This window comes from Mobula birostris, chromosome 6 (assembly GCF_030028105.1).
Source record: "Mobula birostris isolate sMobBir1 chromosome 6, sMobBir1.hap1, whole genome shotgun sequence".
In the NCBI taxonomy this organism is placed as follows: domain Eukaryota; kingdom Metazoa; phylum Chordata; class Chondrichthyes; order Myliobatiformes; family Myliobatidae; genus Mobula; species Mobula birostris.
In genome coordinates, this window is record NC_092375.1 from 197,849,683 (window position 1) to 197,868,378 (window position 18,696).

General features: G+C 43.7%; 1 protein-coding gene across 1 annotated transcript in view; it reads left to right on the forward strand.

The window, feature by feature from the left end:
• The window catches only part of slc15a2 (solute carrier family 15 member 2), a 237,643-nt gene that overhangs the window by 127,175 nt on the left and 91,772 nt on the right, over positions 1–18,696 (forward strand). Inside the window, exons 9-10 of the mRNA XM_072259699.1 lie at positions 2,449–2,493; positions 2,606–2,638. Of these exons, the coding sequence (XP_072115800.1) occupies positions 2,449–2,493; positions 2,606–2,638 (78 nt within the window). The remainder of the gene's footprint in view (positions 1–2,448; positions 2,494–2,605; positions 2,639–18,696) is intronic.

Consider the following 18,696-nt stretch of genomic DNA (forward strand, 5'->3'; position numbering starts at 1 on the left):
TTTAGCTAGAGAATGTTGCATCTGTGGAATTCGTTGCCATGGACAGCTGTGGTGGCAAAGTCATTATGGAGATTTAAAGCAGATGTTGATGGTTTCTTGATTAGTCAGAGCATCAAAGGTTATGGAGAGAAAACAGGAGAATGTGGTTGAGAGGAATAATAAATAGCCTTGATGGAATCGCAGAGCAGACATCTTAAGGTCTTATAGTGTTAATTAGTTCAGAACAACATCATGGGCCACAGGGCCTGTTCCCGAGCCCTGCTGTTCTGTGCTCTATGTAATAATATAATGGGATTAATGTAAAATCAGTGTAACCAGCGGTCTGATGGTCAACATGGACCCGATGGGCAAAAAAGCCTGTTTCTGCATTATAGAACTCCATGTCACTGAGGAAACTTGTACCTACCAGATTTCCTCTATAACCATGGTAACCAAAAGGCCTAAAGCACACATAGATCTCCAGAGGCAATGATAAGCATTATGAAAGTGTAACTCTATTGCTATTGCTTTAAGTAAAAAGAATTTAGAAACTATTTTATCACCTGCATACTCGGTACATGCTGAAGTTAGAAAAGAAAGTCATAGAAAGCAAGCAACACACATCAAAGTTGCTGGTGAACGCAGCAGGCCAGGCAGCATCTCTAGGAAGAGGTACAGTCGACGTTTCAGGCCGAGACCCTTCGTCAGGACTAACTGAAGGAAGAGTGAGTAAGGGATTTGAAAGTTGGAGGGGGAGGGGGAGATCCAAAATGATAGGAGAAGACAGGAGGGGGAGGGATGGAGCCAAGAGCTGGACAGGTGATTGGCAAAAGGGGATACGAGAGGATCATGGGACAGGAGGTCCGGGAAGAAAGACAAGGAGGGGGGACCCAGAGGATGGGCAAGAGGTATATTCAGAGGGACAGAGGGAGAAAAAGGAGAGTGGGAGAAAGAATGTGTGCATAAAAATAAGTAACAGATGGGGTACAAGGGGGAGGTGGGGCCTAGCGGAAGTTAGAGAAGTCGATGTTCATGCCATCAGGTTGGAGGCTACCCAGACAGAATATAAGGTGTTGTTCCTCCAACCTGAGTGTGGCTTCATCTTTACAGTAGAGGAGGCCGTGGATAGACATGTCAGAATGGGAATGGGATGTGGAATTAAAATGTGTGGCCACTGGGAGATCCTGCTTTCTCTGGCGGACAGAGCATAGATGTTCAGCAAAACGATCTCCCAGTCTGCGTCGGGTCTCGCCAATATATAAAAGGCCACATCGGGAGCACCGGACGCAGTATATCACCCCTGTCGACTCACAGGTGAAGTGTTGCCTCACCTGGAAGGACTGTTTGGGGCCCTGAATGGTGGTAAGGGAGGAAGTGTAACGGCATGTGTAGCACTTGTTCCGCTTACACGGATAAGTCGCAGTATATCACCCCCCTCGACTCACAGGTGAAGTGTTGCCTCACCTGGAAGGACTGTTTGGGGCAGACTGGGAGACCACTTTGCTGAACATCTACGCTCTTTCCGCCAGAGAAAGCAGGATCTCCCAGTGGCCACACATTTTAATTCCACATCCCATTCCCATTCTGACATGTCTATCCATGGCCTCCTCTACTGTAAAGATGAAGCCACGCTCAGGTTGGAGGAACAACACCTTATATTCCGTCTGGGTAGCCTCCAACCTGATGGCATGAACATCGACTTCTCTAACTTCCGCTAGGCCCCACCTCCCCCTCGTACCCCATCTGTTACTTATTTTTATGCACACATTCTTTCTCTCACTCTCCTTTTTCTCCCTCTGTCCCTCTGAATATACCTCTTGCCCATCCTCTGGGTCCCCCCTCCTTGTCTTTCTTCCCGGACCTCCTGTCCCATGATCCTCTCGTATCCCCTTTTGCCAATCACCTGTCCAGCTCTTGGCTCCATCCCTCCCCCTCCTGTCTTCTCCTATCATTTTGGATCTCCCCCTCCCCCTCCAACTTTCAAATCCCTTACTCACTCTTCCTTCAGTTAGTCCTGACGAAGGGTCTCGGCCTGAAACGTCAACTGTACCTCTTCCTAGAGATGCTGCCTGGCCTGCTGCGTTCACCAGCAACTTTGATGTGTGTTGCTTGAATTTCCAGCATCTGCAGAATTCCTGTTGTTAGTGTCATAGAAAGCAAGTTGTTTCTTTACCAAAACATACAAAATGCTGGAGGAACTCAGCAGGCCAGACAGCATCTATGGAAGGGAATAAACAGTCAACGTTTCAGTAAGAAGGTGGGAGGTGGGTAAAGAGTATAAGCTGGTTTCTCCCCTTCCTTTCCCATCCGGAAAGGGTCTCAGTCCAAAAGGGTTGACTGTTTATTCCCCTCCATTGATATTGCCTGATTTGCTGAATTTGTTCAGCATTTTGTGTGTGTTGCTGCAAAATTGTTTCTTTACCTGACACACTGAAGGTATAGTATCTGATGTTGTTTGCTTATTGCCAGGGATCACGCTGGACACTGCAGGCCACCAGAATGAACACCGACTTTGTAAGTAAGCATTCTCTGACATTTCTTCCTTTACTGTCATACTAATTTGATGATGTCTTCTCCATGCATCTTCACTACGTGTTGAACTAACAACTGAAAACTCTTATTTCAGGGTGGATTTATCATACAACCTGATCAGATGCAGGTAACATGGAATATATTTCAAACTCAAGTCTATTTCTATGTTTTGGGAATGATAGGAAGTGAGATTTAAGCTATCATACAGAACATAGAACATTACAGCATAGTACAGGCTCTTTGACCCACGATGTTGTGACAACATTTTAACATACTCTGAGATCAATTTAACCCTTCCCTCCCATATAACCATACATTTTTCTTTCATTCGTGGAACCATCAAAGATTCTCTCAACTATCCGTAATGTATCTGTCTCTACCACCAGACCTGGCAGCACATTCCATGCACTTACCAATCTTTGTGTTTAAAAAAAAACACCTACATCTGAAATCTTTCATAAACTTCCTTCCTCTTCCAGGTAAGGTGGGACCTGTACAGAAGAGATGGTTTGCACCTGAACTGGAGGGGGACTAATACCCTAGTAGGAAGGTTTGCTAATGCTGCACGGTGGGGTTTAAACTAAAGTTCCAGGAGGATGGGAACCAGAGTGCCAGAACAGTTGGTGGAGAGGTTGTGGAAACAAATGTTGGTAAGACTTCTGAGTCGGGAATAAAAAGGTTGAGCATGGTGTGTCTAGTGTCTTGAGCTGCACATATTTCCATGCAAGAAATATCATATGAAAGACAGATGAGCTTAGAGCATGGATCAACACCTGGAATTATGAAATTGTAGCCATCAGTGAAACTCAGTTGTAGGACTGTCAGCTCAATATTCCAGGGTGGATTTAAGCATGACAGAGAGAGAGGGATTAAAGGAGGAGTGGTGGCATTAATAGATACGGGAAATGTCATGGCAATACTCCGTCAGAGCATACTGGAGAACTCATCTCATGAGGCATCGTGGGTGGAACTGAGAAATAATTTGATTGGGAGAAGTGTGTAGACACAATAGCTCATCATCGCACAAGACCTCTGAGAAGATTTTAAAAGTGAGGAGTTTCTTTCAGTGGGAGATTCGATTGGGAGAAGTGCACAGATGCAGTAGCTCATTATCACACAAGGCCGCTGAGAAGGTTCCAGGATAAAAGGGAGACACTGTCTAGCAGAGTGGTTATCGAAGGAGTGGTCATTGGAGTAGCGTGAGTCAGAGTGGTAGGGCTTTGGATCATTGGGGCTTCGGTGAGGATGGGCCTAGATGAAGTAAGGAGGTAAGTTACTTTCATATCTCTTTTTCCATCTAATTTAAAAATAGTGGGCATGATTGCAAGGCCAATTTTCTGCTCTGGGTGTCAGATGTAGGACCAGGAGACTTTCAGCCTCCCAGATGGCCACATCTGCGCCAGGTGCATTGAGCTGCAGCTCCTTAGAGTTAGGGAACTGGAGCTGCAGCTCGATTACCTATGGCTTCTCAGGGAGAGTGAGGAGGTGATCGTTAGGAGATACAGGCAGGTAGTCACACTGGGGCCACCGGAGAGAGATAAGTAGGTGACTGTCAGGCGAGAAATAGGAGAGTGTCAGGTAGTGGAAAGCACCCCTATGGCCATCCTCTTAACAATAAGTACTCCACTTTGAATACTGTGGGGGGAGGGAACCTACCTGGCGGAAACAATAGTGGCCGTGCTTCTGGCACTGAGTCTGACCCTGTGGCTCAGAGGAGCAGGGAACAGAAAAGGATGGCAGCAGTGACAGGGTACTCTGTACTTAGGGGGACAGATAGGCGATTCAGTGGGCACGAAAAAGAAACACAGGTGCTCCCAGATGGCAGAACTTGTGATGTTTCTGAACATGTCCACATTATCCTGAAATGGGAGGTTGAAGCTGAGAAGCAAGACTTCAAGGGTAGTAATCTCAGGATTGCTGCCTGTGCCACGTGATATTAAAGATAGGAATACAATGAGGTGACAGATAAATGCATGGCTGAAGGTTTGGAGCAGGGAGCATGGATTCAGATTTATGGATCATTGGAAATTTTCCTGGGCCAGGTGTGACCTGTACAAAAAGGATAGGTTGCACTTGAATCCGAGGGGGACCAATATCCTGGCAGGGAGGTTTGCTAATGCTATTGGGAAGAGTTTAAACTAGAATTGCTGGGGAGTTGGAACCGAGGTGAAGAGACGAGGATGAGGCAGTTGGTGCACAAGAAGAGACAGCTTGTAGGGAGTTTGTGGAGAAGGATAGGCAGATGTTACAGCAAACATGCACTCAGTCTGATGGTCTGAGATGTGTCTATTTTAATGCAAAGAGTATCATAAACAAGGCGGATGAACTTAGAGCGTGAATCAATACGTGGAAAAATGATTTGTGGCCATTACAGAGACTTGGATGTCTCAGGGGCAGAAATGGCTGCTGTGTGTGCCAGGTTTTAGATTTTTCAAAAAGGGCGGGGAGGAAGGCAAAAGAGGAGGGGGTCATGGAGGAATTATCTACTGAGTCAGTGTGGGTTGAAGTCAGAAACAACAGAGGGGGCAATAACTCTACTGGGTGTTTTTTATAGACCCCCAAATAATAACAGGGACATTGAGGACCAGATAGTGAGGCAGATTCTGGAACGGTGCAATGATAATAGGGTTGTTGTGATGGAAGATTTTACCTTTTCTAATATTGACTGGCATCTCCTTAGCGCAAAGAGTTTAGATGGGGTGGAGTTTGTTAGGTGTGCTCAGGAAGGTTTCCTGATGCAATATTGTGACAAGCCAAAGAGAGGAAAGGCTATGTTTGATCTGGTATTGGGAAATGAACCTGGTCAGGTGTCATATCTCTCAGTGGGAGAGCATTTGGAGGTAGTGATCACAACTCTACCTCCTTTACCATAGCGCTGGAGAGGGATAGGAGCAGATAATTTGGGAAAGCATTAAATTGGGGTAGGGGGAAATACGATGCTATTAGGCAGGAACTTGGGAGCATAAATTGGGAACAGATATTCTCAGGGAAATGCACAGCAGAAAAGTGGTGAATGTTCAGGGAACATTTGCATGGCCTTCTGCAGAGGTTCCATGGAAGGAGGGAAAGGATGATAGGGTAAAAGAACCATGGTGTACAAAGGATGTGGAAAATCTAGTTAAGAAGAAAAGAAAAGCTTACGAAAGTTTCAAGAAACTAGGTACTGATAGAGTTCTAGAAAATTACAAGGTTGCCAGGAAAGATCTCAAGAATGGAATTAGGAGAGCAAGAAGGGGATGAAAAGGTCTAGGTAAACAGGATTAAGGAAAACCCCAAGGCATTCTACAAGTATATGAAGAGCAAAAGGGTGAGTCATGTGAAAATAGGACTAATCAGGTGTGATAATGGAAATGTGTGCATGGAGTTGGAGGAGGTAGCGGAGGTACTTAAGGAATACTTTGCTTCAGTATTCACCAAGGAAAAGGACCTTGACAATTGTGGGGATGATTTACAGCGGACTGAAATGCTTGAGTATATAGGCATTAAGAAAGAGGATGTGTTGGAGCTTTTGAAAAACATTAAGTTAGATAAGTCACCAGAACTAGGTGAGGTATATCCCAGGCTACTGTAGGAAGTGCGGGAGGTGATTGTTGAGCCTCTGGCGATGATCTTTGCATCATCAATAGGGACAGGAGAAGTATGAGAGGAATGGGGGTTGTTAATGTTGTTCACTTGTTCAAGAAAGGGAGTAGAGATAACCCAGGAAATTATAGACCAATGAGTCCTACTTCAGTGGTGGGCAAGTTGTTGGAAAAGATCCTGAGAGGCAAGATTTATGAGCATTAGGAGGGACATAATCTAATTAAGGATAGTCAGCATGACTTTGTCAAGGGCAGGTCATGCCTTACAAGCCTGATTGAATTCTTTGAGGAGGTAATAAAACACATTGATGAAAATAGAGCAGTGGATGCAGAGTATATGGATTACAGTAAGGAATTTGATAAGGTTCCCCATGCAAGGCTCATTCAGAAAGTAAGGAGGCATGGGATCCAAAGTGACCTTGTTTTTCAGAATTGGCTTGCCCACAGAAGGCAAAGGGTGGTTGTAGATGGTTTGTACTCTGCATGGAGGTTGGTGACCAGCAGTGTTCTGCAGGGATCTGTTCTGGGAACCCTCCTCTTAGTGATTTTTATAAATGACCTGGATAAAGAAGTTGGGGGGGGGCGGTGGGTTAGTACGTTTTCTGATGACACAAAGTTTGGGGGTATTGTGAATGGTCTGAAGGGTTGTCAGGGGTTACAGCAGGACATCAATGGGATGCATAGCTGGGCTGAGAAGTGGCAGATGGAGTTCAACCCAGATAAGTGTGAAGTGGTTAATTTTGGTCAGTTAAATTTGAAGACAGAACATGGTATTAATGGTAAGACTCTTGGCAGTGAGGAAGATCAGAGAGATCTTGGGGTCCATGTTTATAGGACACTCACATCTGCTGTACAGGTTGACAGTGTTGTTAAGAAGGCATATGGTGTATTGGCCTTCATCAACCATGGGATTGAGTTCAAGAGTACTGTGTTCATTTCTGGTCATCTCACTACAGGGAGCATGTGGATACGATAGGGAGAGTGCAGAGGAAATTTACAATGATGTTTCCTGGATTGGAGGGCGTACATTATGAAAATAGGTTGAGCGAACTTGGCCTTTTCTCCTTGGAGTGACGGAGGATGAGAGGTGACCTGATAGAGGTGTATAAGATGATGAGAGGCATCGATTGTGTGGATAGCCAGAGGCTTTTTCCCAGGGTTGAAATGGCTAACATGAGGGGGCATAGTTTTAAGGTGCTTGGAAGTACGTTTGTAGGTACAGAGGGGATGTAATGGGTAACTTTTTCACACAAGAGAGTGGTGGGTGCGTGGAATGCACTGTCAGCATCAGTGCTGGAGGTGCATGCAATAGGGTCTTTTAAGAGATAGAGTTTGTTAAATGTGTTCAGGAACGTTTTTTTTCAGTATGTAGAAACCCCAATGAGAGGGCATGTGATATTGAATCTGCTATTGAGGAATGAGACAGGACAAGTTTGTGTTGGAGAACATTTTGTATCAAGTGACCACCATGCCATTAGATTCAAAGTAATTATGCAAAACGATAGGTCTGATCCATGGATTGAGTTTCTAAATTGGAGAAAGGGCAATTTTGATGTTATCAGAAAAGATCTGGCAAGTGTGGATTAGGACAGGCTTTTTAATAGCAAAGATGTACTTGGTAAGTGGGAGGCCTTCAAAAATGATATTTTGAGAATACAAAGTTTGTGTGTGCCTGCCTGTCAGAATATAAGGTAAAGATGACAAGCGTAGGAACCTTGCTTTTCAAGAGATATTGAGGATCTGGATAAGAGAAAAAAGGAGCTGCATAGCAGATATAGGCAGGTAAGAACAAATGAGATTCTTATGGAGTATAAGAAATAAGACCATAAGACCATAGTCTATCAAGTCTGCTCCACCATTCAATCATAGCTGATCCTTTTTTCCCCTCCTCAGCCCCACTCCCCAGCCTTCTCCCCATAACCTTTGATGCCATGTCCAATAAAGAATCTATCAAACTCTGCCTAAATATACCCAACGACCTGGCCTCCATAGCTGCCTGTGGTAAGAGATTCCACAAATTCGGAGTGAAATAGAGACACTACTTTCTCCCTTATTAGGGAGAGTGAGAACCTGTGGTATGTTGAAAACGAATGAGTAGTCTTTGGGGTACTGCAAGTCTGTGTCTTTGTTGTTGCTTTGCTGCACACTGAGTGCTCAGTGGTGGGTGCCAATGCTTTTATTTTACTGGTGTGGGGAGAGGAGATTGTTGCTTGCTGCTACTTACGCAGGGGAGGGAAGGGAGCTGAGGGTTACATTTTACTGTTGTTCATTCTTTGGGTGCCCTCCTCTGTTTTCATGGATGGTTGCAAAGAAAAAGCATTTCAGGATGTATACATTTCTCTAACATTAAATGTACTTTTGAAACCTTTGAAATTCACCACCCTCTAGCTAAAGAAATTCTCTTTATCTCTGTTTTAAATGGCCATGCCTCTATCCTGAGGCTGTGTCCACTTATCCTAGACTCCCCTACCCTGAGAAACATCCTTTCCACAACTACTCTGTATAGGCCTTTCAACATTTGAAAGGTTTCAATGAGATCCCCCCTCATCCTTCTAAATTCCGTGAGTACAGACCCGGAGCTATCTAAAGTTCCTCGAATGATAAAACTTTCATTCCTGGAATCATCCCTGTGAACCTCATTCAAACCCTCTCCAACGGCAGCATGTCTTTTCTAAGATGAGAGGCACAAAACTGTTCACAATACTCAAGGTGAGGCCTTACCAGTGCCCTTTCATTCCCGGAATCAGCCTTGTAACCCTCTCCAATGCCAGCACATCTTTTCTCAGATGAGGAATCCAGAGCTATTCACAATATTCAAGGTGAGACCTCACCAGTGCCTTATAAAGCCTCAGCATCACATCCTTGCTCTTGTATTTTGGACCTCTTGAAGTGAATGTTAACATTCAATTTGCATTCCTCACCACTGACTCCACCTGCAAGTTAACCTTTAAGGTATTTTGCACAAGGACTCCCAACTCCTTTAGCACTTCAGATTTTTGTTTTTTCTCCCCAATTAGAGAATAGTCTGCACATTTATTTCTACTACCAAAGTGTATGACCATGCATTTTCCAACATTGTATTTCATTTGCCACTTTCTTGCCCATTCTCCTAATCTGTCTTAAATCCTTCTACAGCTTACCTATTTCCTCAACACTACCTGCACCTCCATCAATCTCTTTATCATCTGCAAATTTTGCAACAAAGCCATCTATTCAATCATCTAATTCATTGAGATCCAGCATAAAAAGTGGACCCAACACCAAACCCTGTCGAACACCACTAGTCACTGGCAGCCAACCAGAAAAGGATCCTTTTATTCCCACTCGTTGCCTCCTACCAATCAGCCAGTGCTCTAACCATGCCAGTAACTTTCCTACAATACCATGGGTTCTTAACTTGCTAAGCAGCCTCATGTGTGGCACCTTGTTAAAGGCCTTCTGAAAGTCCAAATATACAACATCCACTGCATTCCCTTTATCTATCCTACATTTAATCTCCTCAAAGAATTCCAGCAGGTTTATCAGGCAAGATTTTCCCTTAAGGAAACCATGCTGACTTTGTCCTATCTTGTCCTGTGTCACCAAGAACTCCATAATCTCATCCTTAAGAATTGACACCAACATCTTCCCCACTACTGAGGTCAGACTAACTGGTCTATAATTTCTTTTCTGCTGCCTTCCTCCTTTCTTAAAGAGTGGAGTGACATTTGCAATTTTCAATCCTCTGCCAGAGTCCAATGATTTTTGAAAGATCATTTCTAATGTCACCACAATCTCTAATGCTACCTCTTTCAGAACCCGAGGGTGCAGTTCGTCTGGCCCAGCTGACTTATGTACCTTTAGGTCTTCCAGCTTTTTGACCACCTTCTCTCTTGTAATAGTAACTGCACCCACTTCTTTTCTCTCGCACCCTTCAACATCTGGCACACTACTAGTGTCTTCCACAGTGAAGACTGATGGCAAAATACTCATTTAGTTCATCTGTCATTTCCTTGGCCCCTATTATTATTTCTCTGGCTTCATTTTCTAGTGGTCCAATGTCCACTGTCATCTCTCTTTTAGTTTTTTACATAGTTGAAAAAGCTTTTACTATCCACTTTTATATAGTTTGCTAGCTTGCTTTCATATTTCATCTTTTCCCTCCTAATGATCCTTTTAGTTGCTCTCTGTAGGGTTTTAAAAGCTTCCCAATACTCTGTCTTTCCACTAATTTTTGCTTTCTTGTATGCTCTCTCTTTTGCTTTTACATTGGTTTTGACTTTCTGGTGCAAGAGAAATGCAATTAAAGAAATCAGGAAATATAAAAGAGGTTGTTCTAGCAGACAAGGTGAAGGAGAATCCTGGGATTCTACAGGTATGTCAAGAGGAAAAGGATTGCAAGGGACAAAACTGATCCTCTGGAGGACCAGACAGACTGGTAATCCATGTGTCGAGTCAAATTAGATGGGGGAGTAAATCTCCTCTGTACTCTCTCAATTTGATTGACATCTTTCCTATAATTCGGTGACCAGAACTGTACACAATACTCCAAATTTGGCCTCACCAATGCCTTATGCAATTTCAACATTACATCCCAACTCCTATACTGAATGCTCTGATTTATAAAGGCCAGCATACCAATAGCTTTCTTCACCAACCTATCCACATGAGATTCCACCTTCAGGGAACTATGCACCATTATACCTAGATCCCTCTGTCCTACTGCATTCTTCAATGCCCTACCATTTACCATGTATGTCCTATTTTGATTAGTCCTACCAAAACGTAGCACCTCACATTTTTCAGCATTAAACTCCATCTGCCATCTTTCAGCCCACTCTTCTAACTGGCCTAAATCTCTCTGCAAGCTTTGAAAACCTACTTCATTATCCACAACGCTACCTATCTTAGTATCATCTGCATACTTACTAATCCAATTTACCACCCCATCATCCAGGTCATTAGTATATAACATCCCCATAACATCCCAACTTCTATACCACGGGTCCCCAACCTTTTTTGCACTACGGACAGGTTTAATATTGACAATATTCTTGCGGACCGGCTGACCCGGGGGGGGGGTGGGGTAGGGTTGCCAACGGACAAAAGTAGCAGTCAAATATGTTGTGTTTACCCAGGGAAAGACTACAATGACCATGAAGCCTTGTGCGGGCACCAGTGCGCATGCGTAACCTGTGCGTGCGTGTACCAGCCGATTTTTTTTTTCTGCAAATCGTTTTTGGCGATTCTGTTCGGGGGAGGGGTTAATCATGACCGGAATATAGGTGATAAGTGGCTAATACACTTAATTTCATTTCTAAAATGACTTATCTAATGAATTTAATACTAAACACACAGCGCATATTTTCCTCGCATGAATATAGCGATAAGTCAATTATCAAGGGAGGACAGGGGAGCTTGAAGTAAGTGTTGAACGAACTTCCAGTAGAAGTGGTAGAGGCGGGTTCGATATCATCATTTAAAGAAAAATTGGACAGGTATATGGACAGGAAAGGAATGAAGGGTTATGGGCTGAGTGCAGGTCGGTGGGACTAGGTGAGAGTAGCGTTCGGCACGGACTAGAAGTGGCGAGATCACCTGTTTCCGTGCTGTAATTGTTATAGGGTTATATAAGTCAATAGCAACATAGCATTTTAAGTAATGTTTGGATATTAAACACAGAGCGCATATTTTCCCCATATGAACATATAAAATCATTGCAACACACCAATATCGTTGAATCAGTGGGAGCCCTGGGCTTGTTTTCCTGCAACAAGACAGTCCTATCGAGGGGTGATGGGAGACAGCGATACTCGAAGGGAGTTCCTTATGTCCAGTCTGTTCCGCAGTTTAGTTTTCATTGCATTCATTGCAGAAAACTCCGCTTCGCAGAAAAATGTTGGAAGTGAAAGCAACGTTTCAGTGCTTTCGTGTCTATCTCAGGATATTCACCCTTGACTTTGATCCAGAATGCCGGCAGAGATGTTATATCAAACATACTTTTTAGCCCGCCGTCATTTGCAAGCTCGAGGAGTTGATCTCCTTCCCGCGCTGACATGGATGATGCGCGGGTAATGACCTCGCATGCGTAATGGCTCAACAGTGGGCGTGTCAGGGAATGAGGAAAGGTGCAGCTGTTCCTATCGCCAAATCATATCGTTTCCTCGTGGCCCAGTAGCGTATGTTTTGCGGCCCGGTGGTTGGGGACCGCTGTTCTATACTCAATACTTTGATTTATGAATGCCAGGATGCCAAAAACCTTCTTTACAACCCCATCTACCTGTGACACCACTTTCAGGGAATTATGTATCTGAACTCCCAGATCTCCTTGTTCCTCCGCACTCCTAGGTGCCCTACCATTTACTGCGTGTAAAGCTATTGTAAAAGCAAAAGAAAGGGCATACAACAAAGCAAAAATTAGAGGGAAGATAAAGATTTGAGGAGCTTTTAAAAACCTATAGAGAGAAACTAAAAAAATCATTAGAAGCGAAAGGATGAAATATGAAAGCAAGCTGGAAAATAATATCAAAGTGGATAGTAAAAGTTATTTCTAGTATGTTAAAGATAAAAGGGAAATGGAAGTGGATTTAGGACCATGTGAAAATGAAGCAAGTAAAATAATAACAGGGGACAAGAAGATGGCTGATGAACTAAATGAATATTTTACATCAGTCTTCACTGTGGAAGACACTAGCAGTATGCCTGATGTTGTTGTGTGTGAAGGAAGAGAAGTGGGTGCAGTTACTGTTACAAGAGAGACGGTGCTCAAAAAGCTGAAAAACCTAAAGGTACATAAGTCACCCAGACCAGAGGAACTGCACCCTAGGGTTCTGAAAGAGGTAGGGTTAGAGATTGTGGTGGCATTAGAAATGATCTCTCAAAAATCATTAGATTCCGGCATGATGCCAGAGGATTGGAAAATTGCAAATGTTATTCCACTCTTTAAGAAAGGAGGAAGGCAACAGAAAGGAAATTATAAACCAGTTAGCCTGACCTCAGTGGTTGTGAAGATGTTGCAGTCAATTGTTAAGGATGAGGTTATGGAGTACTTGGTGACACAGGACAAGATAGTACAAAGTCAGCATGGATTCTTTCAAGGAAAATCCTGCCTGACAAACCTATTGGAATTCTTTGAGGAGATTACAAGTAGAATAGATAAAGGGGCTGCGGTGGATGTTGTATATTTGGACTTTCAGAAGGTGTTTGACAAGGTGCCACACATAAGGCTGCTTACCAAGTTAAGAGTTCATGGTATTACAGGAAAGTTACTAACATGGTTCGAGCATTGGCTGATTGGGAGGAGGCAGTGAGTGGGAATAAGTGCATCCTTTTCTGGTTGGCTGCCAGTGAGTAGTGGTGTTCCGCAGGGGCTAGTGTTGGAACCACTTAGAAACATAGAACATAGAAAACCTACAGCACAATACAGGCACTTCAGCCCACAAAGCTGTGCTGAACATGTCCTCATCTTAGAACTACCTGGGCTTCCCATAGCCCTCTATTTTTCTAAGCTCCATGTACTTATCCAGCAGGTTCTTAAAAGATCCTATGGTTTCCGCCTCCACTACCGCCACTGGCAACCCATTCCACGCAGTCACCACTCTCTGCGTAAAAAACTTACCCCTGACATTTCCTCTGTACCTACTTCCAAGCACTTTAAAACTGTGCCCTCTCTTGTTAGCCATTTCAGCCCTGAGAAAAAGGCTTTTGACTATCCACACGATCGATGCCTCTCATCATCTTGTGCACCTCTATCATTCATCCTCTGCCACTCCAAGGAGAAAAGGCCAAGTTCACTCAACCTATTCTCATAAGGATGCTCCTTGTAAATCTCCTCTGCACCATTTCTATGGTTTCCACGTCCTTCCTGCAGTGAGGCGACCAGAATTGAGCACAGTACTCCAAGTGAGGTCTGACCAGCGTCCTATGTAGCTGCAACATTATGTCTTGGCTCTTAAACTCAATCCCACGGTTGATGAAGGCCAATGCACCGTATGCCTTCTTAACCACAGAGTCAACCTGCGTAGTAGCTTTGAGTGTCCTATGGACTCGGACCCCAAGATTCCTATGATCCTCTACACTGCCAAGAGTCTTACCATTAATGTTATATTCTGCCATCATATTTGACCTACCAAAATGAACAACTTCACACTTATCTGGGTTGAACTCCATCTGTCATTCCACAGACCATTTTGCATCCTATCAATGCCCCGTTGTAACCTCTGACAGCCCTTCACACTATCCACAACAGCCCTAACCTTTGTTTCATCAGCAAATTTACTAACCCATCCCTCCACTTCCTGATCCAGGTCATTTATAAAAATCACGAAGAGCAGGGGTCCCAGAACAGATCCCTGAGGCACACCACTGGGTCACCGACTTCCATACGGAATATGACCTATCTACAACCATTTCTTTTTATGCTGTATATAAATGATTTAGATGATGGAATAGATGGCTTTGTTGCCAAGCTTTCTGATGATACAATGATTGTTGTAGGGACAGGTAGTGTTGAGGAAACAGGTAGGGTGCAGAAGGACTTAAACAGATTAGTAGAATGGGCAAGAAAGTGGCAAATGAAATAGAATGTTGGAAAATGCAAGATCATGCACTTTGGTAGTAGAAATAAATGTGTGGACTATTTTCTAAACAAGGAGAAAATCCAGGAATGTGAGTTGCAGAGCTACTTGGGAGTCATTGTGGAGAACACCCTAAAGGTTAACTTGAAGATTGAGTTGGTGCTGAGGAAGGCAAATGCCATGTTAGCATTCAATTCAAGAGGTCTAGAATACAAGTGGAGGGATGTGATGCTGAGGTTTTATAAGGCACTGGTGAGGCCTCACCTTGAGTATTGTGAACAGTTTTGGCCCCTCATCTTAGAAAAGATGTGCTGGCATTGGAGAGGGTCCAGAGGAGGTTCACAAGGATGATTCCAGGAATGAAACGGTTATCATTTGAGGAAAGTTAGATGGCTCTGGATCTGTTCTTGCAGGAATTCTGAAGGATGAGGAGGGCTCTCATTGAAACCTTTTGAATGTTCGAAGGCCTAGACAGAGTAGATGTGGAAAGGATGTTTCCGATGGTGGGAGAGTCTAGGACAAGAGGGTACAGCCTCAGGATAGAGGGGTGCCTTTTCAAAACAGAGATGCGAAGAAATTTCTTTAGCTAAAGGGTGGTGAATGTGTGGAATTTGTTGCCACATGCAGCTGTGGAGGCCAGGTCATTGGGTGTATTTAAGGCAGAGATTGATAGGTTCTTGATTGGACATGGCATCACACGTTACAGGGAGAAGACCGGGAATTGGCATTGAGGAGGAAATTTAAAAAAAGGATCAGCCATGATTGAATGGCAGAGCAGACTCGATGGGCCAGCTGGCCTAATTCTGCTCTTATGTCTTATTGTCTTATGGTCTTTCTCACTCTTTGCCTTTAGCCAGTCAGCCACGAATTTAAACATGCTAGAATCTTCCCTGTAATACCAAGGGCTCATAGCTTGTTAAGCAGCCTCATGTGTGGTACTTTGTCAAAAGCCTTCTGAAAATCCAAGAACACATATCAACCAATTCTCCTTTGTCTATTCTGCTTGTTATTTCTTCAAAGAATTCCAACAAGAATTTCAACTGCCATCCCTGCCAATGTTAGACTATAAGACATAGGAGCAGAATTAGGACATTCAGCCCATCGAGTCTGCTTTGCCATGTAAAAGGAGGGAGGAGAAGATGGCGGCGCGACGGCAGCGTGCGCGGCCACTTCTGTGGTGATGTCTGTTATCTATCAAGTAGGGGACCGTGCGCAATTCTGATTTGATGGAGACAGACGTGAGAGTACGGAGGAACATCTGCAGGGACTTTTGAGACTTTATTTACAGTGCCCATGGTCTGCTCTTTATCAAATTATGGTATTGACTTGCACTGCTGTAACTATATGTTATAATTATGGTTCTGTCAGTGTTAGTCTTTGATTTGTCCTGTTTTCTGTGATATCACTCCGGAGAAACGTTGTATCATTTCTTAATGCATGTATGCATTTCTAAATGACAACAAAAAGAGGACTGACTGTTCTCATAATCTAATCATGGCTGATCCCTGACCCACTCTACCCGATATACTTGCCTTCTTGCTATAACCTTTGATGCCCTGACTAATCAGGAAACGATCAGCTTCCACCTTAAGTATGCCAAAAGACGGATTCCACTGCAGTCTGTAACAGAGCATTCCACAGATTCACTACTCTCCAGCTAAAAAAATTTCCTCCTTACCTCTGTTCCAAAAGGTTGTCCCTCAATTTTGAGGCTGTGCCCTCCAGTTCTGTTACCCCACCACAGGAGACATCTTCTCCATGTTCACCCTATCTAGTCCTTCCAACATTTGGTAGGTTTCAATGAGATCCCCATGCAGTCTTCTGAATTCCAGTGAGTACAGACCCCCTTCATATGTCTGCTCCTCATATGTTAACCCCCTTCATTGCTGGAATCATCCTCGTGAACCTCCTCTGGTCTCTGCAATGACAACACATCCTTTCTAAAATATGGGGCCCAAAACTGTTATAAGTCCTCCAAGTGCAGCCTGGCTAGTGTCTTATAAAGGTTCAGCATGATCTCCTTGCTTTTATATTCTATTTGTCTTGAAATATATGCCAATGTTGTAGTTGCCTTCTTTACTACAGACTCGACCTGTAAATTAACTTACCCTCCACTGATCTTCGTAACATCCGCAAATTTTGCCACAAAGCCATCAATTCCATTATCTAAATTATTGACAATGTGAAGAGTAGCGGTCCTAATACTGACCCCTGAGGAACATCACTAGTCACTGGCAGCCAATGGAAAAGTCCCCTTTTATTCCCACATGCTAATTCCTGCCCGTCAGCTAATCCTCTATCAATGCCAGTACCTTTCCTGTAACACCGTAGGATTTTATCTTGTTAAGCAGCCTCATGTGTGACACCTTATCAAATGGCATCTGAAAATCCAAGTAAATGACACCCACTGCCTCTCCTTTGTCCATCTGGCTTTTTACTTCCTTGAAGTACTCTAACAGATTTGTCAGGCAAGATTTCCCTTCACAGAAACCATGCTGACCTGCACTTAATTTTTTATTAGTCTTCAAGTACCCCATCACTTCATCCTTAATAATAGTCTCCATCACTTTCCCAACCACTGAGCTTAGCTAACTAGCCTATAATTTTCTTTCTTTTGCCTTCCTCGCTTCTTAAAGAGTGGAGTGACATTTGCAATCTTCCAGTCTTCTGGGACCATGCCAGAATCAAAGTGATTCTTGAAAGATCATGACCAATGCATCCATTTTCTCTTCTGCAGTTTCTCTCAGGACTCTGGGATGTAGTCCATCTGGTCCAGATGACTTATCCACCTTAAGACCTTTGAGCTTGCCTAGCACATTTTCCACTGTAATAGCAATGGCACTCACTCCTGCTCCCTGACACGCAGACCTCTGGCACACTGCTAATGTCTTCCACATTGAAGACTGATGCAAAGCACCCATTAATTTCATCTGCTATTTCTTTGTCCCCCAGCACTGTCTCACCAGCATCATTTTCCAATGGTCCAACGTCAACTCTCAACTCTCTTTAACTCTTTATATAACTGAAAAAAGCTTTTCATATCCTGCTTTATATTATCGGCTGGTTTCCCCGCATATTTCATCTTTTCCCTTCATATAGCTTTTTAGTTGTTTTTTTTTGGATTTAAAAAGCTTCCCAATTATCCAACTTCCCATTCACTTTTGCTACGTTACATGCCCTTTCCTTGGCTTTTATACAGTCGATAACTGCCTTTGTCAGCCACTGTTGCCTGCCCCACCATTTGAGAGCAGCTTCTTCCATGGGACATATCTATCCTGCACCTTTTGAACTATTCCCAGAAACTTCAGCCATCTCTGCTCTGCCATCATCCCTGCCAGTGTCCTCCTCCAATCCACCTGGGCAAGCTCCTCTCTCATGCCTCTGTAATTCCCTTTATTCCATTACAGTATTGATACATGTGAGTTATGCTTCTCCCTCTCGAATTGCTGTGTGAATTCAATCATGTCATTATCACTGCCTCCTAAGGGTTGCTTTATGTTAAGCTGACCAACAAGATCTGGGTTATTACACAGCACCCAATCTAAGATAGCCTTTCCCTGAGTAGGCTCAAACACAAGCTGCTCTAAGAAGCTATCTTGTAGGTAAACAACAAAGTCCCTGTCTAGCGATCTGACACCAACCTGATTTTCCTAATCCTCCTGCTTATTGAAGTCTGTCATTACTCTTATTACAAGCCTTTTCCAGCTCCCTTTGCAATCTCAGTCCCACATCTTGGCTACTATTTGGAGGCCTATATATGATTCCCATAATGGTTTTTTTCACCTTTGCAGTTTCTTAACTCCACCCACAAAGATTCGACATTCTCTGACCCTACGTTAACTCTTTCTAAAGATGTAGTTCCATCTCTCACCAACAGAGCCACACCACCGCCTATGCTTTCCTGCCTGTCCTTTTGATACAAAGTACATCCTTTGATGTTAAGTTCCCAACTATGACCTTCTTTCAGCCACAACTCAGTGATGCCCACGATGTCATACCAACCAATCTCTAATTGTGCCACGAGTTTGTCTGTTTGATTCCGAATGCTA